Below are 26,511 nucleotides of genomic sequence, written 5' to 3'. Positions count from 1 at the left end.
CACGTGGTCAATAGAAGCCAATGACATTTAAGAGGAAGTTACTGTTGCCACTTCCAGAAAAGCATTAAAAAAGGGGGGGGGGGGTGGGTCAAGATCTGCTGTCTTGTGCTTTTGCCTTCTATTTCTTCCTCCATTAATCCCGCCTTGGGATGTCAATACGATACCTGGAGATGCAGCAGTCATCTTGTAGCATCAATCAAGTGACAAGTCTGAGAATGACGACCTGGCCTGCAGTGGCAGAGTGAAAATATTGGGTCCCTGTGAGCCTCTCTGCCCCTGAGTTTATTAATGAGTAAGATAAACGATTCCTTAACCTGTTCAGCCACTGCTCACCAGATATCATGTTATTAGCAGCCTGATTCATTGCTGCTTGATAACATCCTATCTGGGTCCATAAAAACAAGTCATTTTCTTCTCTTAATTTCTAAATGAAAGTTGCTTTGTTTTAACTTTTATTTCTTCCTGTTTGTTGTTTTTAAGGGATCCACTCCAGGAATTTGATTTTGACAATGTCAATGCTTTATTTGTCAGTATGCCATGGACTTGAGTAAGGACACTGAGGCAGCCAGAAGTTAGAGTGAACTGAACCAGCAGAGCTGGCAGAACTTGATCATTAGTAGTTAAGGTTTTACAGCCCTTGGCCATTTTATTCAGGAAGCAATGTAAGCAAAAGCTACTGTTTCAAGACAAAAACAAGAACTTTTCCCCATCGAAACCACCAGCTTTCCAGAATGGTTTGATGGTGGTGGTTTAGTTGCTCAGTCATGTCCCCTTACAGGGACGACACCGTATGTGTAATGAAAGTAAAAGTTTAGTTGCTCAGTTGTATCCAACTCTTTGTGACCCTGTGGACCATAGCCCACTAGGCTCTTCTGACCATGGGATTTCCCAGGCAAGAATACTGGAGTGGGTTGTCATTTCCTTCTCTAGGGGATCTTCCTGACCCAGGGATCGAACTGGCATCTGGAACCAGTGTCCTCTGCATTGCTGGTGGATTCTTTACCGCTGAGCCACCAGGGAAGCCCCCAGAATGGTTTAGGGAAATGAAATTGGAGGAATTCCATAGATACGCTTATTTATGACAACCAGAAGAAAGCAAAGGACCCTGAAAAGAAAATGCCTAAGAGAAGGGAATACAGGACTCCTGCCTGCTTTTGACCAGCAGCAGAAACCCAGAAACCAGTACTTTTCAAGTTTTTGTGGGATATTTTGCACATTCTTCAAATTCAGTTCGCGGCTGAGAAATAGTTTCTTAAAGAATAATCATTGTTTGCTGGTCCAGCTTAAATTCAGCCTACTACAAAGTGCTTGACACACCAGCCAAAAAAAACTCCTTGAAAATTCATTCCTTGTCCCAAAATGTGAAAGTCATTGTCTAACTATGTTAAATACTTGGGCATTACTGTCGCTAAAATCACCACTCATCTTACTCAGAGCTCCCTAAAAAATATCCTTGGAAGAGAGGCCAAGAAAATACTATGGAGAGGAAGGTATAAAACAGGGTGACTGAGACAGACAGAACCAGAAGCCAGCCACACGGATCTAGTGACAACCCAGATGGCTGGGGATAATCACTTTTTAAAATATATTTTCATACTTAAAATCTTTTAATATTTCAGATAATAGCTTACTGGTTATGAATGGGTTTAGAGGCAAATAAACTAGCAGTGGACATGAAAACATTCACAACACACCTGATAAGCAAAAAATTCAAGTACTGCAATGGGACCATTTGTGAAAAGGGAAAACGAGAGTGAGCAGTAAAGGGGAAGAAAGGAAATGAACACGTGTTACATGCCAACTAAGTCCAGTCATTTCATTTACTTCTGCAACAGATATTTATTGTGTACCTACGACGTGTCAGATTCTGAGCTATGCACTAGGGACCCACAGGTGGTTAAAAAGAGTTCGTACACGCAGGCTACGTCGCTTAAGTCATGTCAGAGTCTTTGCAACCCTGTGGACTGGAACCCACCAAGATCCTCTGTCCATGGCATCTCCCAGGCAAGAACCCTGGAGTGGACTGTCATTTCCTCCCCCAGGGGATCTTCCTGACTCAGGGGTCACGCCCATGTCTCCTGCTTGGCAGGTGGATTCTTCCCCACTGAGCCAACTGGAAAGCCCACATGATGCAGCTAGAGAAAGCCCACCACGCCACAACAAAGACCCAGCACCACCAAAAACAAAAACGAAAGAACTGAGTCTGAGAGAGCTGAGTGACTTGCCGAGGGCACACAGCTACGAGGTGACAGTGGTCACAGCCAGGCGTATCTGAAACCACAGACCATGCTCTTCCTGCTACGGCAGGTTGCCTCTCAGCCCTGACTGTAGCTGCAAGGAATAAGTGGAGGCCTGGAGAGAAATCAGAGCCAAAGGTATAAGACTGAGAGTCATCAGTGGAAGCTGAATTCACGGGGACACGGGAGCTCATTGCACTGAACGAGCATCTTGTCAGTGTCAGGAGGACCTCACGCTGCCGAATCCTCGTTCCTGGTCCTGGACTTACCCTACTTCCAGCCACATGAATGATGCTCCTCCTGAAAGCCCCTCTCCTGTCCTCCAACCCCACAATCTTCCACCTTCCGGGGCACCCTGCTTTCTGATTTCTCTTCCCCATTGCTGGTCTCCTTTCTCAGCTCCTCCCCCTTCGCCAGGACTCAAACATTCAAGTGCTTCCAAGCCCCACTCTGAACCACTCTCTTCTCGCGTGCACTTCCGGGGCCTTCTCCAAGTTAGCACATCCAGTCCCAGGAATGAAAACCCCACTCTTGTGATGATAGTTCCCGAATGGCTTTTCCTCTGAGCACAGGGTTATTCAACCGTCTACTTAGCATCTCTGATGGAACCCAAAGAACAATGGTGTCTAAAGGACGACTCAAAGTTGTTTTAAATCTGAAATATTAGTGATGAAATGGAGAACTAGGATTCAGGTTGCATCGTGGCAGACAGGGGTAGAGAGATTTTCAAGAAGAAGAGAATATCCATCAGTGTCAAGTAAAGACAGAGAAGAGCCCGTTTTTCTCCACCTGTAATTAGGACATGTCCACCCTATTCAAGTGCTTTCCAGGTGGTGCCAGTGGTAAAGAATCCACCTGCCAATGCAGGAGATGCAAGAGATGTGGGTTCAATCCCTGGGTTGAGAAGATCCCCTGCAGTAGGAAATGGCAACCTACTCTAGTATTCTTGCCTGGAAAAGTTCATAGACAGAGGAGCCTGGCAGGCTACAAGCCATGGGGTTGCAAAGAGTCAGACATGATTGAGCACAACATATATATTCCCTATTCAAAGCCCCAAACCAAGCAAATACGCCACTGAAGTTTCACTCTGCAAATATTAAACTTAATTTCTTCCTTTGTTACAGCTACCCTCAAAGGATTGATGTGAGAATAAAATCTGAAGGAAAATCATAAAGCACTCAACAAATATGAGATATAGGAAGAAGAGCCACAGAATTGATGTCACCAATTTCAACCCAAAAGAAAATGACCCGGCCGGATTCCCAGTACCTGGACTCTGGGCCAGTGCTCCCTCCTCACAAAGCATGAATGGGCTTTGGATTTTCACCTTCCTCATTCTTGGGAATTAATTCACAGAATGTACTTATTTGAAATTTTTAAATTTTGAGAGTTGAGAGGAAAGTTGGGTCATCTAATCCCATTTCCCCTATTCAGTCTGCCTATCAGCGATGTGTCTAAAATAGCCTTCAGTCCTTCCCATGACTAGATGGTTCTCCCCAGTCAAACCCCAACAGGTTCCTCCACCTTCAAACATGCGTGCATGCTCAGTCGCTCAGCCATGTCTGACTCTTTGTGACCTTATGGACCATGGGATTCTCCAGGCAAGAATACTGGAGCGGGTTGCCGTTTCCTCCCCCAGGGGAACGTCCTGACCCAGGGATCAAACCCACGTCTCCTGCACTGGCAGGCAGATTCTTTACCACTGAGCCAACTTCAGGGTGGGCATCTATGAATGTGTCAATTGGGTGATGGGATTACTAAGCAAGGCCCTGCCCTGGGATACAAGATAAGCAATCAAAGATATACACAATTTCAAAAGAACAGCATGTATACTATCTATGGTGAAACAGATCACCAGCCCAGGTGGGATGCATGAGACAAGTGCTCGGGCCTGGTACACTGGGAAGACCCAGAGGAATCGGGTGGAGAGGGAGGTGGGAGGGGGGATCGGGATGGGGAATAAGTGTAAATCTATGGCTGATTCATATCAATGTATGACAAAACCCACTGAAATGTTGTGAAGTAATTAGCCTCCAACTAATAAAAAAATTTAAAAAAAAAAAAAAAAAGATATACACAAAATGCAGAGGTGTTCATTCTTCTGAAGGCAACACCCTGTTGGCATCTGAGAAGAGGAACAAGGGCGTCTGACGTGAAACATCGGATATATTGAGTGCAACTAACAACATACATTATCAAGAGTCAGAAGGTTAGGGATGACCGGAGAACAAAGTATGGCCTCAGTGCTCCCATGAGTGGAGAACTGGCCACTGCTTTCCACAACTTGAATTCTAAAAGAACATTAATCTCTTAAATGTTTGGACTTAATCTCTTAAAGTGTTTGGCCACCTGATGCAAAGAACTGACTCATTTGAAAAGACCCTGATGCTGAGAAAGGTTGAAGGTGGGAGGAGAAGGAGATGACAGAGGATGAGATGGTTGGATGGCATCACCGACTCAATGGACATTGAGTTTGAGTAAACTCCGAGAGCTGGTGATGGACAGGGAGGCCTGGCATGCTGCAGTCCATGGGGTCACAAAGAGTCGGACTCGACTAAGCAACTGAACTGAACTGAATCTCTTAAAACTCTAATCCAGTCTGCCCTTTATCCCTCAGAATGTTACTGAGTTGTTCCCTGCAACAAAAACTCATTACTACTTCAAAGCATCAGTGGACCCTGTGGAACTCATCCCAGAGACCTCTCACGGGATCTCAAAGACACAAGAGACACACACAACATGCTCAGACAATAGCCGTGTCTCATCTCCCAGAGGTCTTCCTTCCTGGGTGTTAGAATCAAAGTGTCGTCATGACAACTGTAAAACAGGATCAGCCCAGGTCTCAGGCAGGGAGCATCACATTCTCCATCCCTCTTTTCTCTTCCCTTTCACTGTGGTTTGCATCAATATCTGTAGGTATGTTTGTGGATTCTGAGAGTTATTCAACATAAGCAAATGCTTCAACCTTCCCAGTCTATTAGAAAATAGTCGAAAGAAATTGTTGGGTAGGGTAGTGATGTGAAAGTCGCTCAGTCATGTCCAACTCTTTGCGATCCCATGGACTATACAATCCATGGAATTCTCCAGGCTAGAACACTGCAGTGGGTAGCCTTTCCCTTCTTAGGGGATCTTCCCAACCCAGGGATCGAACCCAGGTCTCCTGCATTGCAGGCGGATTCTTTACCAGCTGAGCCACCAGGGAAGTCAACAGAAAATGGTATTAAAAGCAGCAGGGCCAGGGGGTGGTTACAGCAGAAAGAAAACGTGGCAGCTTTCCATGACACAAAGAGTGTCAGCGAGTCAGACACTCTGGGAAAGCCAGGCTGCCACCTAGACATCTCCACTAGGGAACACAACCTAGATAAAAGAAAGACAGTCACACATCCCAACTTTTACTAAACAGGAACATAACGCAGACTGCATCAGCTTCGAAGTGCACCCACCAGGCCAAGTCCTTGGACAAATTTGGTGGTTCCCCTTGTCAACCTTCCCTGCTGGCTCAGATGGTAAAGCGTCTGCCAGCAATGCGGGAGACCCGGGTTCGATCCCTGGGTTGGGAAGACCCCCTGGAGAAGGAAATGGCAACCCACTCCAGTACCCTTGCCTGGGAAATCCCATGGACAGAGGAGCCTGGTAGGCTATGGGGTCCATGGGGTCGCAAAGAGTCAGACACAACTGAGTGACTTCACTCACTTGTCAATCTTACAATTCTAGGTACATCAGTGTAAAAACATTCAGAACTTAATACTCTCTGGGAGGTGAAAGTTGTTAGAAAGTACTAGATGATCTTATGTTGCTTCTGATCACATTTGATGCCATTGTTTATTATTACATCAATTCCAGCTCCTTTAATAAGTGTTTATATGGAGAAGGAAATGGCAACCCACTCCGTTATGCTTGCTGGAGAATCCTGTGGGCAGAGGAGCCTGGTGGGCTACAGCCCATAGGGTGACAAAGAGTTGGACACGACTGAGCACACACAAATGAAAATACTATATATTATTATATATGTTATATATTAATTATAAAAATATATTCTATGTATAACAAATATATATTTAATAAAAGTGTATGTTGATGTATCAAAAAAAAAAAAATAAGTGTTCATGGCCTGTGTCTTTGAGCCTAGCAGAGTTCCTTGCCCATAGAAGACCTGAGTGAGGGAGTGAAAGTCGCTCAGTTATGTCCAATTCTTTGAGACCCCATGGACTGTAGCCCACCAGGCTCCTCTGTCCATGGAATTCTCCAGATAAAAATACTGGAGTGGGTTGCCATTTCCTTCTCAGGGGACTTCCCTGAGTTAACTATTTAATCACTTACTTTATGAATGAAGGCTGTAGCCAGGCTGGATCTATGAATGCAGCTCACTGAGTGTGTGTAGGTGTTTGAAGCTCTGGATTGACAGTTCAGCACACAATCCAACACAGTGACTCACGTCTGCCCACATCTCAACTCCGGGCCAGTGTCGGAGGCTGTGTGAATTCTTTCACCTACTGAAAAGGAATCGTGCTGGTATGTAGGCATACCACATGCCGTGGGTTGAACTGTGTTCTCCAGAAAGATATGTTGGGTCCTAACACCCAGGACCTGTGGATGGGATTTAGAAACAGGTTTTTGCAAATGTAATCACATTAAGATGAAATCATGCTTGACTACGGTTGGCCTTGATTGCATACAACCGATATCCTCGTAAGACGACACACAGGGAGAATGCCATGTGACAAGAGAGACAGATGGAGTGATGTGTCCACAAACCAAGAAACACCAAGGATTCTGGAAACCTCCTGAAGCTAAGAAAAGGAAGCATTCTTCCCTAGAGTCTTCAGGGAGAATATAGCCTTGTCCTGCAGATTTCAGATTTCCAGTCTCCAGAGCTATGGAAGAATAAATTTCTCTTGTTTAAAGGGCCACTCAGATTGTGGCCTTTTGTCTTGGCAGCCCTAGGAAATGAGTGTATCTACCATGTAAAAGACCCTGATGCTGGGAAAGATTGAAGGCAGGAGGGAAAGGGGATGACAGAGGCTGAGACGGTTGGATGGCATCACCAACTCAACGGACATGAGTTTGAGCAAGCTCTGGGAAATGGTGAAGGACAGGGAAGCCTGGCGTACTGCAGTCCATGAGGTCGAAAAGAACTGGGCACCACTTAGTGACTAAACAACAATAACCGTGTAAATAAAGTTCTTCACTCTCACCACGGGTGGGACTTCCAACACGCCTCCAAACCCACCTCTGACTCCACCGGTTCGGGCAAGAGGGGCACAGGCACCTGCCCCACACCCACCAACCCCACACACCCAGCTGGTGCCAGGTCAACACACACAAAAAGCAGAAGCAGGACAGACTTGATTTACTTGGACTCCAAAATCACTGTGGATGGTGACTGCAGCCATGGAATTCAAAGACGCTTGCTCCTTGGAAGAAAAGCTATGACCAATCTAGACAGCATATTAAAAAGCAGAGATATCACTTTGCTGACAAAGGGCCATAGAGTCAAAGCTATGGTTTTCCCAGTAGTCATGTACGGATGTGAGAGTTGGACTATAAAGAAGGCTGAGCACCGAAGAACTGATGCTTTTGAACTGTGGTGCTGGAGAAGACTCTTGAAAGTCCCTTAGATGGCAAGGAGATCAAACCAGTCAATCCTAAAGGAAATCAATCCTGAATATTCACTGGAAGGACTAGGAAATGAGTATACCTACCATGTAAAAGACCCTGATGCTGGGAAAGATTGAAGGCAAGAGGAGAAGGGGATGACAGAGGATGAGATGGTTTGATGGCATCACCAACTTAATGGATATGAGTTTGAGCAAGCTCTGGGAGATGGTGAAGGACAGGGAAGCCTAATGTGCTGCAGCCCATGGGGTCTCAAAGAGTCGGACATGACTTAGCGACTGAAAAACAAACAACAAATGTCATATGTAATTAACACCAGAGACAGCACATCGATCATTCAGTGAATATTCACTAAGCACCCCCTATTTCCAGACAGCATTCCAGGAAATGGGGAGACTTTGGTGAACAAAACTGACCTAACATCATATGATCACGGAGCTCTGGTTCCAGAGGAGGAAGACAGGCAATTACCACCACACACGTGAAACAGACACACTCTCAGGTAGAGACGGAGGTTGTGGAGAAAAATAAAGCTGGGAGAAGAAGCAGTGCAGGGTAGGGGTAAGATTACACTGTTAAATGGTGGGGAGTGAGATCTCATGAGAAGATGACATCCCATAAAGAACCCGAACACGATGAGGGCTATCCCATATGTGTTTATGGACAGTTGTTCAGAACAATGGAACTGCAAGTGCAAAGGCCTTGGGGCCGGGAGGTGCCTACCACACAAGGAACCAGCAAGGAGGCCCGGGGATGGACGCTGAAGGTGAGGGAGGGCCTGGTATGGAAGATGATTATGTGTAGCGCCTCGAAAACTTGCTCGGAATTGGTTTTTTATCTGAGAGAGACAGAATGTTATGTGACTTCATGCATCATGAGAACCACTGTGCTGGGGGTTTGAAAACAAAGTGTAGGGGGAGAGGGCAGGAGCAGGGGGACCAGTGAGACGGTTACTGCAGTAATCCCCATACGATGGCTGGACCAGGGTGGGCGTGGTACTTCCCTGCCAGATTCCTCACCAGAATATCTAACACACACGGAAAATACGGGCAAACTAACTGCTGTGATCTCAAGCAGAATGGGCTAACACATACACTTTTTAAAAAGAGACTTTTGCCAATCTCAAAAGATTACATATACGAGTCCATTGATATGATGTGACTTTTTTTTTTTGGTCATGCCACACAGTATGCACACAGTTAGAGATCTTAGTTCCCCAACAAGGGATTAGACCCCCTCCGGAACTCCCTGCAGTGGAAGCGTGGAGCCTTCATCACTGGACGGCCAGGAAAGTCCCTGATATGACATTCTTGAAACGACAGAATTACAAAGATGGAGAATGGATTGGTGGTTGCCAAGAAGGAGGGGAAGAAGGGAGATGGGCGTGGCTGCCGAAGGGGAGTGGGAGGGGTCTTTCTGATGGAATGTTCAGTCTCTCCACTGTGATGGTCGCACAGGCTACACGTGCGATGAAATTACACACACACACACACACACAAGCACATGACGCTGGTGAACCTGGATAAAGTTGACGCGTGGCACCAACGTCAGCTGCCCACCCAGGGCAGTGTGCTGCGGCCCTGCAAGATGTTACCTGGGGGAGAAACCGGGAGACAGACACTGGCTCTCTGCATCACTTCTTACAATTGCAAAGGGAATCTACAACTCCCTGAAAACAAAAACTTCTAAAAACCATTAAAAAAAAAAAAGAATCTTTTACACCTATAACGTCGTCCAAAGCCCTATTGTAATCTGCCATAAAGCACAAGAAAAACAAACAGAATGGATGAAGCATGAAGCATGGATTGCATGTAAGATATGAGTTTATGAAATATAGATGAAACTCACAGCTTGTTTTAATTATACACCATGAGTGAACAAGAAGCAGATTGTGAGAAAAACATGGACTTCATAAGATTTATTAAGAATAATAAGTTATTTCCCTTTAAAACATGCTGCAGATGGAACATATGATGGAACAAGAGTAGCACTTACAGATAGATAACGATGGAAAGTCATTAGGTGTGAACATGCAATCTCTGAACTGACAGTCACCCCCTAAATCGACCACCCACCGGGTACAGTCAGTCCATTCAGCCCTGACATTCCTGTCTAGGGCAACAATCCCTTAAAGCTCTCTTTAAACTGACCCACAGCTAGCACAATAAGCCCCCCCACCCTCTTCACCTCCACACTCCCACCCTGCACCCACCCACCCCCGTCCCAGCTTCAGTGGGACAGGCTGGCCTCCACTCTCCACGTGCTAGGTGGAAGCCTCCGGCGACAGTCACACAGCCAGGCCATCAGCAGTGCAGACAGGCCGAGCCTTCTCGGCAGAGGATTTTATTTTCATAAAACTCTACGAGGATAAGGTGGTACTGGCCTCAGGAGATGGTGCTGGCCGCTTTCCCCTCTGTTGCCCCAGAGGACCCGTTGGTGTTAAGAGGCACCCTGGCCTGGTTCAGATGGCAGCTCGCGGGGCCCACGCACCCCGGCCGCCCTTGCCTGACCTGGCCTGGGCTGGGGTTGTTCCTCTGAGCTCCCAGGAAACCACACATGCCCCCTCAGCTCTCCGGCCTCTTTGGCCCTGCCCAGCTGCAGTGACTGTTGGTGGGACTGCATGGGTGGACAAACATGGAGTCATCTCAAATTAGGAGCCGTGGTTACACAGCTGCTCGGATTGCTTAACATGATGCTAACTTGTTCCAGCCACTGCCTGGGGGCGCAGGGACCCACTGTCCACCCCTTTCCCACAAGCCACACAGGTGCATCTGTGACCCACGTCTGCTGGCTTAGACCAACCATCTGGCCACATAAAACAGCCTTCTAACCCTGAAATGCATCTTAAAAAGCAGAGGCGTTACTTTGCCTGCAGCAAAGGTCCGTCTAGTGAAAGTTACGGTTTTTCCAGTAGTCATGTATGGATGTGAGAGTTGGATGATAAAGAAAGCTGAGGACCGAAGAATTGATGATTTTGAACTGTGGTGTTGGAGAAGACTCTTCAGAGTCCCTTGGACTGCAAGGAGATCCAACCAGTCCATCCTAAAGGAAATCAGTCCTGAATATTCATTGGAAGGACTGATGCTGAAGCTGAAGCTCCAATGCTTTGGCCACCTGATGTGAAGAGCTGAGTCATTTGAAAAGATCCTGATGCTAGGAAAGATTGAAGGCAGGAGAAGGGGATGACAGAGGATGAGATGGTTGGATGGCATCACTGACTCCATGGACATGATTTGGAGCAAGCTCCAGGAGTTGGTGATGGACAGGGAGGCCTGGTGTGCAGCAGTCCATGGGATCGCAAAGAGTTGGATACGACTGAGCGACTGAACTGAACTGAACTGAGTTATTTCGGTGCACTTATTAAACCCATCTTAGGATTTGCATCTGTCTCCCTGGATACAAAAACAATCCACAGAGCGTGGCGGGGGCTGGATATTGAGAGAGACAGTTTCACTAAAACTCACCCAAAACTGACTTCCAGCACCCAGAAGGCAGGCACCACCCCTTGGGGTCGCCGGTCCTCACCCATCCTCCAGCTGCTGCAGCTCTGGCTGGAACCTGCAGATTCCAGGGGTACCCCAGCAGCTAAAAAGGGCTGCTGACCTCAGCTTTAGGTGTAGGCTTCAAGTTCTTTCTCACCAGCGGTCGGGTGAAAATTGCTAACTTGCAGGCATCACAATGAGTGATGTGTCCTTCCTAGCTTAATATCTGAGGGAAGCTCCAGTGAGTAGCAGAAATGGAAAAAAGAAAAAGAAAAAGGCAAAACACTAAGGGAAAACCAAAGCAGGTAACTGAACGTGTGTTCTATAAAGCCCCCCAACCACTGGGGACGCAACGCGAGGGGCCCGAGGGCAGCGTCGCGCGGCTGGAGGTCCGGAGCGCCCTCTAAGGGCCGTGGGCCGCAAACACTGCCGCGCGCCAGGCCGGGAGCCGAAGAGGGAAGAAACTGAGAGAAAAAAATGTCTTCCATATGACGTCACCTAATACTCAGGGCCACAAAAATTCCTTATTAAAAATTTCTAAATTTTAACCATTTGATCCATACTGGAGAACTTTCCTTAATAAGATGATAATAGTAACACAATTCCCCCAAATTAAATCCATCTTCTTTGTAACTAAGACAAGGGTAAATATATACATATATATAATAAAATATATATATAAAAAATAAAAGATTTTTAAAAAGGAAAAGACAAGTATAACGTCTTAGAAGGAAAAAAGGATGTTTGCCATCTGTTTAACCAGCATCTCCCTAATTCTAAATGCTCTGACGTTGTCTACTAAAATAATGAAATATCCATCCCCACCCCCCAGTTACCCAGTCCTCCCCAAAGGCAGCCAAGTTTTCAATTTCAGGTGTATCCTAACATAAATATTCTATGGCTAAACATCTGATTACATATATATATAGATTCTTTTCTCTCCTTTATCTTTATATATTTAAATACTCACCCCCATATTTTCTAACTGAAATGAAAGCTTCTGATAAGAAGTTTTATTGTTAACTCAAGAAACTCCTAAATTCCAAAGGGACCAATGAAAAGGATCTGCTTCTTATCAGCAAAGTCTTGTAGACTTTCCTGAAATCAGTGCATCTAATCATCTCCCCCCACTGTCACCCCATGCAGTAGCAGAATAATGCCCCCCCAAAATGTGCATGTTCTAATCCCCAGAACCTGTGAATGGGTGAACTCATACAGCAAAATCAACTTTGCACATGTGATTAAGTTAAGGACCATCCAATGTAATCACAAGGGTCCCTATAAGCAAAAGAGGGAGATTGAAGTTTAGAGAAAGTGATGCAGGGATCAAAGTAGAGTGAGGTCATTGCTGGAGAGGCCACCGGCTGAGGATCTCAACACTTCTAGAAGCTGGAAAGGATGAGAAATGCATTTTCCCACAAGCACCGAGAAGGAACATGACCCTTGATTTTAGCCCAGTGAGGCCCATTTCAGACTTCTAACCTCCAGAACTATAACAAATGTGTGTTATTTAAAGCCACTAAGTTTGAGGTAACTTGTTACAACAGCAAAAGGAAACTAATACACCCCTCCACTCCTCATCCCCAACCAGGCCACTTTTCAGGGAACGGGCCCTTAGGTCTTAAACAGAGCCAGGAACGGTCTTGGTAAGATGGTACCCTGGAACTGACCAGTGATAACTTTCCAGGGACACAAGTTATCGCTCTGCAATTCTATCACAGCCTCTAAACACTACTAATGAATTCTGTGCTCAGTTGAAAAAAAACAAACAAACAGTTTTTTCATCTGAGGGGAGGGGGTCCAATGCACAAGATAAAAAGAAAGAGGGAGCTCATCCCATCCTTTCAGAGGACAGAAGGAGGAGGGAAACTCTAAGAGCTACATGGAGCCTGGGTCACAGGAGAGCCTTTGAGGGCTTCTAGGGGCAGAAGGAATCTTTCCATTTACTTGGTCTAATGGGGATTGACTAACTGGCCTGAGGTCACAGAGAGGTGAACGGCGACAGCATGAAGACAAATCCACACACCTTGATTTGAACCTACTTCCTTTCTATACACCAGTTGTCATCAAACTTCCTGTTCTCAGATTCCTTTCTATGCTTAAATTAATGAGGATCTCACAGAGGTTATGTTTATGTCTACTTACTAGAAATTAAATCTTGGAAGAGGTTAATCTACATACCTATTAATTCATGTTGAAATAGCAATGTAAACCATTACAAGCTGTCATAACAAACTGGATTTTATAATAAACTGTTTTCCAAAACAAAAAGAAATAATGAGAAGAATGGCATTTTTGGCATGTTGGCAGATCTCTTTCATGGAAGGCAGTGGGATCTCCTATCCAATTGCAACCTATTGCAGTATATTGTTTTCGCTGGAGTCCCCCAAAAACATCAGGCCTCATACAGATATTGGAAAAGTATTTCAATAGCCTTACAGATAATTTTGGAAAGTCTTTGATACTACACCAAAACTCATCAAGTAGTAGTTCCTTAAAGGTTAGTTGCAGTGTACAATCTGAAACCATATAAAGAATTTCTCACATTTTGTTAACATTAAAAATCCACTGGGCTATTTTGAACTTCGATGGATCTTTTAGCCAGGCAAGTTTTCGTAACTCTGTGCATCAGTCACCTGGATTTACCAGTTCACTTGGCTGTGCAGAGCATCTAAACATTGATACACTTTATAACACAGTATTCCAAAATCATTTACATCACCACCTATCTTGTTAGAAAATTGCCTAAATAGTGGGACACTTTCAAGCTTAGGATGTTGGTGGTGACTTGGCAAAATTCTAATTTTCACTTGACAGCTCAGATTTTCTCACTGGCAAGACATACGAGCAGTTATTTTACCAGAAACAGCAGCCCACCTTTGTTCATTTTTTTGAGATGTCTGCCAAATACCCAAGTCAAACTAACTGGCTTGTTCGCAGCCATTCTTTCTAGTTAAGGTGGTGTTACGTGGGAAAAAAAGCAGCTAGTTCAGCTCACACCTCACACTATCACGCAACTGCTTTCCTGCACAATTACCAATGAAATTCCCTGGTAGCTCAGATGGTAAAGAATCTGCCTGCAGTGCAGGAGATCCGGGTTTGATCCCTGGTCAGGAAGATCCCCTGGAGAAGGGAATGGCAACTCACTCCAGTATTCTTGCCTGGAAAACCCCGTGGGCAGAGGAGCCTGGAGGGCTACAGTCCATGGGGTCAGAAAGAGTCAGACATAACTGAGCAATTAACACTTCCACTTCACTGATGAATGTGGGCTGTCAGAAGTACTAATCATGCCTTTCCCATTTCTTCACACAGCATATTAAAAAGACATGCAAAAAAAAAAAAAAAGAAGACATGCATACAAGGGTAGAGATTTGGTAAAATCTATCATTTTTACTCTTGCACCAAGGACATTCTTCGCTGAAACTAGCATACCCTTTCTTTCTAAGTCTGAAAGATGCAATGACCCTGAGTTCATGAGGGCACCAATGCCAAGATTCACCCTAAAGCACCACCAGTTTTCCCACTAAACTTTTGCACTGTCTCCACAGATACCAACACTGTGAAAAAGGCAAATAGTATCTTAGTATTACTTTGAAAATCACTTTGACCTTGAGGATTCCCTGAAAGAGTTTTCAAGCTTTAGAGAAAAATAAATCACCCCTAACCACCCTAAGATAACCATTATAAATATATGACAGTGTGTGTGTCCTCTCATATGGTTTCTAGAAAACTATCTTATCAGACTGACAAGTGCAATCATAATTTTAATGGTTGGGTTGTATTTTATTGTAGGGAGGGCGGAGGGGGTGAAAGGCATCACATGCTTATTTCGTTTTACATTTTATTTGGCCATCAAGATGAAGGGTTTATTTAGGTCTTCAGCATGCCTTGCAAATCATCTCTGCTTTAAAGAAAGTTCCTCTGAGCTGTGGTGGGTCCACCACTAGGAATCTGTCTCTGGGGGATTTCGTTGCAGGGATTCTGGTCCCACAGGTCTGGGGACTAGGAGAGGCTCTGACTCAAGAAGCTTGCTAAGCCCATACATCAGTTGAGCCAGAGAGGAAGCAGTGTGCTCACATCCCTGCTATAACACCCAGAGTACAAGTCTGGGGCAGTGACTGTAGCTATTACAGCAAGACAGAGAGGAAGCCTTCCGGAGAAGCAGATGAAATACATTTTGTGACCCCGATTTCTTCCCCAGCACGGGGAGCTCTGGGCAGGTTACATCTGTTCCTTTCCTTCTATCATTTAAATCAGTGGATATGCATTTCAAAATACGCTTGTCCTCCTTTGTCTGCTCTAGTCTGGTCATCATTTTCCTGCAAATCCCACGTCAACACAGTAAAGGGAAGTGCCAACAAGCGTTCCAGCTCCAACATTCCACAGCTCAGTGATTTACGGAGCAGAAGGCGAGGGGAGAAGCCGCAGAGAACACAGCTGGGTCCCGGGAGCAATCACAAGCCACCCCGACTTCAGACCCACTCAAACGTAACCCATCAAGCAGGTGTCAGTGCAGTCCAGCAGGTCCAAGGCTGTAAAGTGCCAGCATGGCACCGGCTCCAGTTTCAGTCGGTTTTCTGATACAAAAACTCTTTCAACATTCAGAGAATTTTAATTTAGAGGGGGAAACAAAAGCCATGGGTTGTAGGTGGGGGAGTCGAAAGGCTTTAAAATAGCCTTATTGTTGATAAAATACTATAAAAAAAAATATTCAGACAATGCTTTCCTAGAAGTAACTAACAGAGAGGAAAAAACCCACAGCTGGAACTGCCTTTTATGAACAAGTGGCATTCTGGCATCTCAGCACTTGGCATAATCCTGAAGCAAGCGTTACATATGAGGCACCCACCAAAAAGAGTCACCAGACAGAGTGGCCCTTTCCCCCTTTCACCTGTAGTTAAGAGGGCAATCAAGACACGAAATAGTCTCACAAAGCAAGTAGCCCTCCTTGGAATCGCATCTGAATTTTTTATAACCCAGCTGGGAGTGAACAGTATCAACAAAAATGTCCATTTCTTGGATTCCTACAAACCGATGACATAAATAAAAGCCACGCGGTGTCGTGTGGAAATGCCTGCACAGGAGGTGGAAACGAAGGCCACCAACGGCTTGGGGACGAAAAACCTTGTCTCTCTCTGCGGGAAACCTACGAGAAATGTGAACACAGCGCGCTGGCATTTTCGGAAAAGCAGTTGCTCACATTTCAGCCTCCGAAGAATGCATCCACCCCGTGCCCAGCCTCGGCCTTAGGGGAAGGGTGAGGTCCTACCGAACCGACTCCCGATTTCCCTCTCTCTCCTCTCAAGACAGAAGTCCTCTCCCAGGTCTAAAGTTCCCACTGAGATGCACCCTAAGAGCGCGGCTTCCCCTTGGGCCCCGAGGTACCCGGCCGCCCCGCGGCGGCTCACGGCTGTCCCCGCGTTCGTGGACGTATCCTGCCTGTCCGCCTCCCTCTGGTTTCCGGGGAACCGTCCACCACACACCAGGCATCCTTGCCTCGGGGGCAGGTGAACAGGAGGAAGAGAAGGATGCCCCGGAGGGAAAATTCTGGGCGAAGGAAAGCATCGCCCCCACTCCCACCTCAGCGCCGACAGGTCGCTTTTCTTTTCCTCCCGCGCCCCCCAGCTATTCTTTGCTTGAATGCTCCTGGGATGTCCGATTCCGGGCATTCGACGGCAAAGTTGAAACGAGGAAGCTGAGGTCCCCTGCGGCTAACCTTATCCCTGCGCTCGCCTCCCGCGCGCGAGGCACCGAATACCCGGACCCCTCGTCCCCAGTCGCCCCTCCGCGATGAGGACGCGCAGGTCAGGGAACCGACATGCAGCCAGTACAGAGCAGGGAGGGCGGCGGTGCCCGGAGCGACAGGCGGTCAAGGGGCGCACGGAAAGTGGACAGAGGGGCGCCAAGAGCCCGGCGGCCGAGCCCGGGACTGCGCGTACCTGGAGCAGCCCCCGCCGGGGAGATGACGGGCAACAGCGCGGCCAGGAGCAGCAGCGCCGCCCAGGGCAGCGGGCGCCGCGCGCGCGGGGACGCCCCGACCTCGGGGTCCATCGCGAGCCCCGGGGTGCGCGGCCAACTGGGCCGGGCGGGCGGGCACTGGGCTAGAGTCCGGGAGCGCCGAGGGGCTGCCGTCGGGTCCCCGCCGTCGGTGTGCGTCTGAGCGCTCTGCGCCGCGCCCGCGCGCCCCTGGCCCCGCGCCGAGAGCTCCCGACCCCGCGCCCCGGCCGCCGCGCTCCGCACTGAGGCCGCCGGCCGCCGGCCGCGCCTTTTAGCCGCGCGCGGGCTCCCCCTGCCGGCGCGAGGGCGGCGGGGGTGGCGGCCCGAGGCGGGCGGGGCGCGGGGCCGGGGCTCCGGGTGCTCGAGAGCGGCGGAAAACCGCTGGGTGGGTCTGAAAACGCAGGGATTGCGGGGCGCCCCGGGTGTCTAACCTCCTCTGGTTTACTGGTTCAGGAAAGGGCCCATCACGTCCAGTCGTCGCCAAGCCCGGGTGTGCCTCTGTCACCTTAAATAAAGACCTCTGGCGTCCCCGGTGGGGACCCTGGCCAGGCTCCTTCACCTCGATCAGCACGCGGCTGTCGCCCCTGCGGCTCACCCCCGCTTTCCCCACACCCGCATCAGAGAGGGGGTGTTCGTGTCCTTGGACACCAATGCCCCCGGCTGTCTTGTGCGGACCGGTGAACTGGGTTCAAAGGAAGCGTTCTGTAAACGCGCGGAGAGGCGGAGCGCTGGCCTATTCTCGCTTGCTGGGATCTCTGTGATGATAACACGGCTTAGGGTTCCCCATCCCGATTTCCACCTGTCTGTCTGTGGTCAGCTCCCCGCCTGGAAGCGGACTGGCAGCGCCCCTGGAGGTGACCCGGACGCCTGCAACCGGCCGCTCCGCGCCCTGCGCGCAGGTGCCAGGGTCGCCAGCAGCCTCCTGGCCGTCCCGGTGGGGCTGCAGCTCACAACCTGAGGTCGAGGTAGCTCTCCACTGTGATGGTCCCCAGACCTGTGTCCTTCTGCAGAGAGGGAAAGGTTGTCAGACGAATGCTAGACTGATGAAAAAGGGAAACGCAGCGTCTCTTTTCTGAAAGGAAGCGCATCCACGCCGTTAAGCCCTGGCAGGTACCTCTTGCCCCGGTGAGCACCCAGCAAAGGCAGAATCCTAGGGTTTGCCTTTCCGGAAAACTTTCCCCTGGGTCCCAGTGAGGATTCGTTCTTCCTTTATTCTGCAAGGTCTGTGAGCTCCCAGAGCTCTTGTAATTTGCAATCATTTTGATGTTTAATTACTCCCTTGTTTTGAAATGTTTCCCCACTGTTTCATGGAGCCTTGGTATTTGTCTCCCCAGCAAGTCCCTCCTCTCTGCTTTTATTTCGGGAACATAACCCCTTCCTCTACTCCAGGGGGCTCCGGTGGGGATCCCCTCTTAACCTCCTTCTTTCCCACCGCAGTTGGTCCAAGGATCGCGGGTGGCCCAAGCCAGGTCAGTCAAAGTCAGGACTTTTCTCATTGGACCTGGTGAAAAAGTCTGAGGTAGGCTGAAATATGCCCTTCCTCAAAGATGCCCAGATGGAGGAGAACCAATTAGGGAGAAAGAATTGCACAGGTGGGCAAGTCCTGGGCTCCAACCTCTGCCCTGCACTTCCTGAAGGTTGCTTCCGGGAGACAAATTTTCCTTTGGCTAAGTTGGAGTGGGGTTTCTATCCCACATAACCTATGAGTCCTGACCAGTACCTGCCCCCATCTGCAGGAGTATGAGAATAAAGATTTTTATTTATATCCTGTCTGCCACCCAAAAAGGTCATCACAGTACCAAGCACAGAGTTCAGTTCAGTTCAGTCGTTCAGTCATGTCCAACTCTGCGACCCCATGGACTGCAGCACACCAGGCCTCCCTGTCCATCACCAACTCCTGGAGCTTACTCAAACTCATGTCCATCGAGTCGGTGATACCATCCAGCCATCTCATCCTCTGTCATCCCCTTCTCCTCCTGCCTTCAATCTTTCCCAGCATCAGGGTCTTTTCAAATGAGTCAGTTCTTCACATCAGGTGGCCAAAGTATTGGAGTTTCAGCTTCAGCATCAGTCCTGCCAATGAATATTCAGGACTGATTTCCTTTAGGATGGACTGGTTTGATCTCCTTGCAGTCCAAGGGACTCTCAAGAGTCGTCTCCAACACCACAATTCAAAAGCATTAATTCTTTGGCGCTCAGCTTTCTTTATAGTCCAACTCTCACATCCATACATGACTACTGGAAAAACCATAGCTTTGACTAGACTGACTTCCAGGAAATGCTGATTGATCAGGTGCCATTCATTTAGTCCATTCAGTCAATATTTATTGTGTATCTGCTCCATGCCTGACACTGCTCCAGGCACTGCAGATCTAAAACACTAAAAACAGCAGTGATTACAAGTTAGCAGGAGATGAGTTTTAAAGGATAAGGAGCATCACAGTAAGGATGTCGCAGGCTACAGTAAGGGCTTGGGCTTTTATTCTGGAAAATGGTGCATTGGAGGATTCTGATCATAAGAGTGACACTATAAGATTTACATAGAAGCAGAAAGACCAGTAAGGAGGCTCTGATGGTCCAGGTGAGGAAAGATGGTGCTTGGACCTAAAGGACAGCCATGGAGGGGATGAGAACCAGTGAGACTCGGGGTACAGCTTGAAGATGCAGGTTGGATGATTTTCTGACCGACTGGATGAGAGGGAGCAGAGGGAAAAAGAGAACTGGCAACACCCAAAGTCCTACTGGTCTTAGCCTAGTTATTAATTCTCCACCAGGATGTTTGTTATTTTAGGATTTCACTTTTGGATTTGGTTTTAATAAAATGATCACATGAGAAGCAAAGCTCACAGGGAAGGCTCACCAAAGGGCAGTTTTCTTCCTCTCTCCCCTCCTTCCTTCCTCATGAAACATGCATGCATTCACCTGTCTCCCCAGCTTATTAGAGTCACTTTCTTCTGTGGACATTTCGGGGTAAAGTCTGAGGCGAAATCACCTCCAACTCTCCATTTGGATGACAACTTTCCATTTTGGATCAGAACAACTGGCCATGGACTGTTCAATAGTAAATGAAATAACTAACTTTTATGAGTCTGAATCCTGATTTGATTACAAACTTGAGAATGTGTTTAATCTTAAAAGTCATAAAAGAAACTTCAAAGTTTTCTCAAGCCTTTTGTTGTTGTTCTTTCATTAAGTTGTGTCTGACTCTTTGCAACCCCATGAACTGCAGCACACCAGGCTTTCTTGTCCTTCACTATCTCTCGGAGTTTGCTCAAATTCATGTCCATGGAGCTGGTGATGCTCTGTCATCCTCTGTCATCCCCTTCTCCTCCTGCCTTCAATCTTTCTCAGCATCAGGGTCTTTCCAATGCATCGGCTCTTCACATCAGGTGGCCAAAGTTTTGGAGCTTCAGCATCAGTCCTTCCAATTAATCTTCAAGGTTGATTTCCTTTAGGTTGACTGGTTTGATATCCTTAAAACCTTTTAAAAGACCTCAAAACACCTGACCTAAGAACCGTGGTCATCTATCCTGAATGTGATCGTCTCAAATATATAAGCTGTCTGAAGTGTCCTTCCTTCCGGTCATTTCTTTGCCCATTCTATTGTTGCAATTGTCCAGATAGACTTCATTATTTTTTCACATAATTTCTCAAGATCCTAGTTGTTGCTCTATTTTGTTTATCAAAGCAAAACAGAGCAATGTCACTCTTGGGCTAGGCAGATCATCAGCTATTTAATTACGATCACTTACTAGCCTGCCTCCAAGTTATTTCTATGGTTTATGCCTAGTTAAGCAAATCAGTCTGTGTCCACACACACCATCTCTGGTTCTAGTTAGTTTTTTAAACAACCATGCATTCAAAGAGTTCAGCACTCTCCGTACACATTGTCATGGCATTCTTATGTGGCAAAGTAGATTAAAATGCTCTTCTGTTTCGTGTGGAGAAATAGAAACCAAGTTCAAATGCCATCCAGGACCAACTCCAGGAGGGTGTTGACAGCGTGTGTCTCAGACTGTCGTCTGACATCAAGTCTTGTTCTGGCTTCGGTTTGGCTCTTGGCTCTTTGGTTCCTTTTTAAGCCGTACATTTGAGTGTGTATCTTCACTGTGACATTGTACAATACCTATTACACAATGGCGGTGTGCACACGACGTTTAAAAGACTCGACAGAGAAACAGAATGAAGGAGAAAGCATACTCATGCCTACTTGGGGTGATGCGGGGAGAGTATTCATTCAAGCACATCAGACCTGGAGGAAAACATCAGCCTCTTGGTTTCCATAAACAGAGGGGAAAGGGGGGAAGAGAAAAGCAAAGTAAAATGATGCTTCACCCAGTTGTCCGGAGCAGTGACCATTTTGTTCCACGTCCCACAGTAACCTCAGAGGCACCACTGTGATTTTACAGTGAGAAAACCAAGGCCCCAAGAGGGTGTGTGTCTTGTCCACCCCACTAGTGACCCATGATGGTGAGAGTCCAGCCCACGCATCTGACCCCAAGTGAATGTCTTTGCCATGGCACCAAGGCATCACTGTGGCATCTCCATGGCAACCATCAGATTCTCATGAGGACCAAGGCAGAGAGTGCAGATAAAAATACGTTTGTCTGCCCCATGTCCACTACATTTATCAGACACACCTCCTTTTCGTCCAAAAGGTGAGCGATCCTTCTGAGCCAGCACTTACCAAGACCTGACTACTACATCATTCATCTTCTGGAGTTCAGAAGGTGCTCCTTAAACACACTGTTGTGAATCCATCAATGCCTGAAGCTTGGTTCCTCTGCACAGAAGTTCTGACTTGTTCCCCCTGCAAGGCCACTGTCAAGGCAAGTTCTCCTTCATACAGATATCCCGGGACTTTGTGAAACATTAAGGATTAAGACATCAGATACCTAGCCTAACGTAGAAACTGTTAAATATTCTAATTGAGAATGTTTCTATTGCCATGATAGACAAGCCGACAGACCTGTATCATGGGGTCATAAGTCACACCTACTACAAATGGAAGCAGGTAAATATTCCAATTCTGTCCTCTACCTCTTGTCAACGGGCTTAGGGCTTGGGCTATATTGAGGGAAATTGTTCATTAACGTATTCCTTTGTTGTTGTTGTTCGGTCACTAAGACATGTCCGACTCTTTGGGACCCCATGGGCCAGGCTCCTCTGTCCTTCACTATCTCCCAGAGTTTGCTCAGATTCCTGTCCATTGAGTCAGTGATGCCATCTAACCATCTCATCCTCTGCCACCCCTTCTCCTTGTGCCATCAGTCTCTCCCAGAATCAGGGTCTTTTCCAGTAAGTTGGCTCTTTGCCTCAAGTGGCCAAAGTATTGGAGCTTCAGCTGCAGCATCAGTCCTTCCAATGAATATTCAGGATTGATTTCCTTTAGGATGGGCTGGTTGGATCTCCTTGCAGTCCAAGGGACTCTCCAGAGTCTTCTCTAGCACCACAATTCATAAGCATCAATTCTTCGATGTGTATTCCTTTATAGGACCTTTATTGAACAGATATTTTTGTGTCAAGTGATGTGTTAGGGTCTGAGGATACAAATGTGGCTGAGACTCAGGCAGCCCTTGCCTCAAAGAGCTCATGCTTAGGTCAGAGAGAAACAAGTCACAATCCAGGGGGCCGTGATCTTAGACCACGAAGCTCACAGGAGTTGTTCTCAGTGTGCTTCTCCCTGTGCTGCGCTTAGTCACTCAGCCATGTCTGACTCTCTGCGACCCCATGGACTGTAGCCCACCAGGCTCCTCTGTCCATGGGATTCTCTAGGCAAGAATACTGGAGTGGGTTGCCATGCCCTCCTCCAAGGGATCTTCTAGACCCAGGAATTGAAGTCAGGTCTCCCGCACTGCAGGCTGATTCTTTACTGTCCGAGCCTCCAGGGAAGCCCTGCCTCTCCGTACCCTTACCTTATTTCCTTTTCTCCCCAATGCTTTAAACCCTGTGTGTGCATTCCATAGGCAGACATCGGGCGCATCCACTCTAATTCTGTGTGATTGGAGGGGCCCAGCTGGGGGGAGGTGTTAATAAATTGGGGTGAAACCAGGGCTCAAAAAGTATGGTCTTTGAGTTGCAGTTGGCAGTTTCAGAAGTTGGCCCCGGCCGTGCGCTAAGAAAACACATATGTGGCCACCTTCCACCTACCTGTGCCTGACCCCATCTCATACCCATGACTGAATGGTTACCCAAGGATATTTCAGGCTTGGTATTTTGTATTTCTGCTCGGTTTTTTTTTTTTTTTCTGTCTATTTTTCAGAAAGATTGCATTCCACTTATTCCAAATGCTGGTGGCTTAAAGCAATGCTCCTAGAGTGTTCTTCATCGTGTCTGTGGGTCAGGAATCTGGAAGCAGCTTGGGGGAGCAGACACGACGTCTGGCAGGTGGACTGAGGAGCCGCACCCCTCACTATCTACCCCCTGCCTTGGCTCTGATACCCACTAGATGTGGACGCTGCTACCCGACCAGGGCTGCATTCATCCGTTCAAGCCTGAATTATCCATTCAAGACTGAAAATTTCAGTCTTGTTTAGACTGTGATGTGTGTAAGGGATTAAATCATACAGTTTCAAAGGTAGGACACAGTGGTGATAAAAGGATGGAAAGGCAAGACTGGGGGGTTGGATTTGCTCTGAAGGCCAGAGGAAGGCACAAACAGAAAGCAGCCAGCTGATCTTTACAAAGTTACTGTGAGGTACAAGTGAGATAACCTAGGGGCAGGACGTTCAAAACAGTGAGAAGCAATACAATCCTAAGGGATTTACACTATAAAATCAGAATTGCACTCTAGAAAGATGAATTGGGCAAACAGATTGGATGGGGAGGGACTCAAGGCAAAGTGGCAGTAAGGAGGCTACTGACATAATCCATAAAGCATAGATAGAAAGCATAAAGGCCTGGGTGAGGGTTTCAGGAAAGAAGTAAATGTGTAGAGAGGATACTGTGAGAAGTAACAGAGTGTGGTATGGGGTGATGCGTAAGAAGCTCTCATGGGGCCCCAAGATTAATCCTTGGGCTTACCAAAAGGCAGAGACTAAATCCAAGTGCCCTCAACCACTACAGCAGCCTATAGTTAGAGATATCTTCCGTCTCTACAAAACAAACACAAAACCTCTCCAAACAAAAGTGCACCCCAAACACCCTGAGAAGAGTCAGCAGAAACAAGACTTAGGCTCCCAAGTACTTTAGATATGAGATGATTAGATTCAAAATGTTAAATGATTATATGTGATCTATGTAAAGAAGTAAAAATAAAATAAAAAATGAATAATGATTTGATCAATAGCTGAAACAACTCATAAATGAAAAGTACTACCATGGATAATAAAAGCTGAGTGGATAGTGAAAGAGCAGATTAGGAATAGTAGAAGAGACAATTAGAGAACTAGAAGGCTGGTCAGAAAAAGTTACCAAGATTGCAGCACATCCATACAAAGATCGAAAATACTAAGAAAGAGAACACGGACAAAAGGACTAAGCTGAAGAGCAGTCTTAACAACAGGAGCCTGAAGATGGGGGAATAGTGTCTCTAGACTTTGAGAGAAAATGACCTCAAGTCTAGAGTTGTGTGCCTCGCAAAATTATCTTTCAAGTATCAAACCAAATAAAGGCATTTTCAGACAAATAAAAAGGAAAGAAGGCACAAATAAAGGGTAAATAGGAGTTAGAAAAGGAAGACACAATTGCATAAACAGCAAATATTAAAAGCAAAAGAAAATACTATGAATTATATAATTGTTTTATCTGTTCATCATAATTACTTGACCTGCTCATAAATATAATGGCAATAAATTTGAAAACTTACATGAAATAGGTTCCTGGAAAACTATCTTACTAAACTTGACTCAAGAAGAAAGAGAAGGTCCAAATGGTCCTACTGAAACAATTATTAGAGGAATTTAATCAGTTGTTTAAAATCTTCCTGTAAAGAAAATAGCAAGGTCAGCCAATTTTATGAGCAAATTCTACATAACTTTCCAGGAAAAATTATTCCTATCTTTTAAATGTAAAATGAGGAGCTGCTCCTCCAGGAGAATTCCATGAGGTTAATATAACCTTAATGCCAAAACTAGACAAAAAATGACATGATAAGAGAAAATTAAAGACATTATAATTGGTAAACATTGATGGAAAAATCCTAAAAAACATTTAACACCAAATCCAGTCAAGCATAAAAACAAAAATATATCTTGTCCAAATACGCTCCATCCCAGGGATTCAGGGGGAGGTTTAACATTAGGATAAATGTTATTGTTGTTGTTCAGTCGCTATGTCGTGTCTGACTCTTTCCAACCCCATGGACTGCAGCCCACCAGGCTCCTCCATCCCTCACTATCTTCCAGATAAGTGCAATCTATCACATTAATAGATTAGAGGAGAAAGAACATATGCTCTTCTTATCTGACTCAGAAAAAAGTATTAGATAAAGCTTAATATCCCTTCATGTTTTAAAAAGTCTTAAGAAACTCAAAACACAAGGCAGAGTCCAGAAACTGATGAATACTATCTATAAAGATCTTCTCAGAGTTACTCAGTTTTCCTGGGTCTCTCCCACAAATACATGCTATTAAATTTTTGCCTGATTTCCTCTTGTTTAAAAAAAAAAATGAAAAGCTCCACACAGCAAACACCATTCTCGATTATGAAATATGAGAGGCATGGGGTTTCCATTCTCATCAGCTCTCTATACGGGCAGACTTGGCAACTAACCTTTATCTATTTCAGGCACTTGGCAATTTCTCTGCTGTTGCATTGCTTGTCATGTGAAAGGCAATCTTCTCCCCGTATCTTAGTAACAAGACAACACAACTTCATTACTCAAGTGATCCTCCTTTCTAAGATCCTATATAACACACAGTGGTCATCGATTTAATTTTGCCTTGTATGTTCACATACAATTACCAGGTTGGCTGTCAAAGGGGAAAAGCACATTTGACTTTATCTCCTCCCCTCTCTCTACATACTTTTGTTGAAATTTAGAGAATAATGGAAAACGTCCAGAGGAGAGAGAATTATAATACTGGCACAGGGGCTTTGCAAGGTTTTACCTAAGAGCTGGAGTGCTATTCAAAATATTTGACAGCCAATGTGGTAATTGTATATGAATATACAAGGCATAACTTCATTTCTCCATACTCGCCCTGGTACATCCAATTCCTGGCAGTTAAGTTCTCAAT

At 46.4% G+C, this 26,511-nt stretch overlaps 1 protein-coding gene across 1 annotated transcript in view; it reads right to left on the bottom strand.

The window, feature by feature from the left end:
• Positions 1 to 17,575, bottom strand: part of FNDC1 (fibronectin type III domain containing 1) — a 113,294-nt gene extending 95,719 nt beyond the window's left edge. The window contains exon 1 of the mRNA XM_043457427.1: positions 17,275 to 17,575. Coding sequence (XP_043313362.1) covers positions 17,275 to 17,386 — 112 coding nt within the window. The 5' untranslated portion in view covers positions 17,387 to 17,575. The remainder of the gene's footprint in view (positions 1 to 17,274) is intronic.
• Positions 17,576 to 26,511: the final 8,936 nt, after the last annotated feature.

Source organism: Cervus canadensis, chromosome 33, assembly GCF_019320065.1.
Source record: "Cervus canadensis isolate Bull #8, Minnesota chromosome 33, ASM1932006v1, whole genome shotgun sequence".
Taxonomy (NCBI): Eukaryota; Metazoa; Chordata; class Mammalia; order Artiodactyla; family Cervidae; genus Cervus; species Cervus canadensis.
Note: the sequence above shows the minus strand (reverse complement) of the source record. Positions and strands in the feature narration are given on the sequence as shown.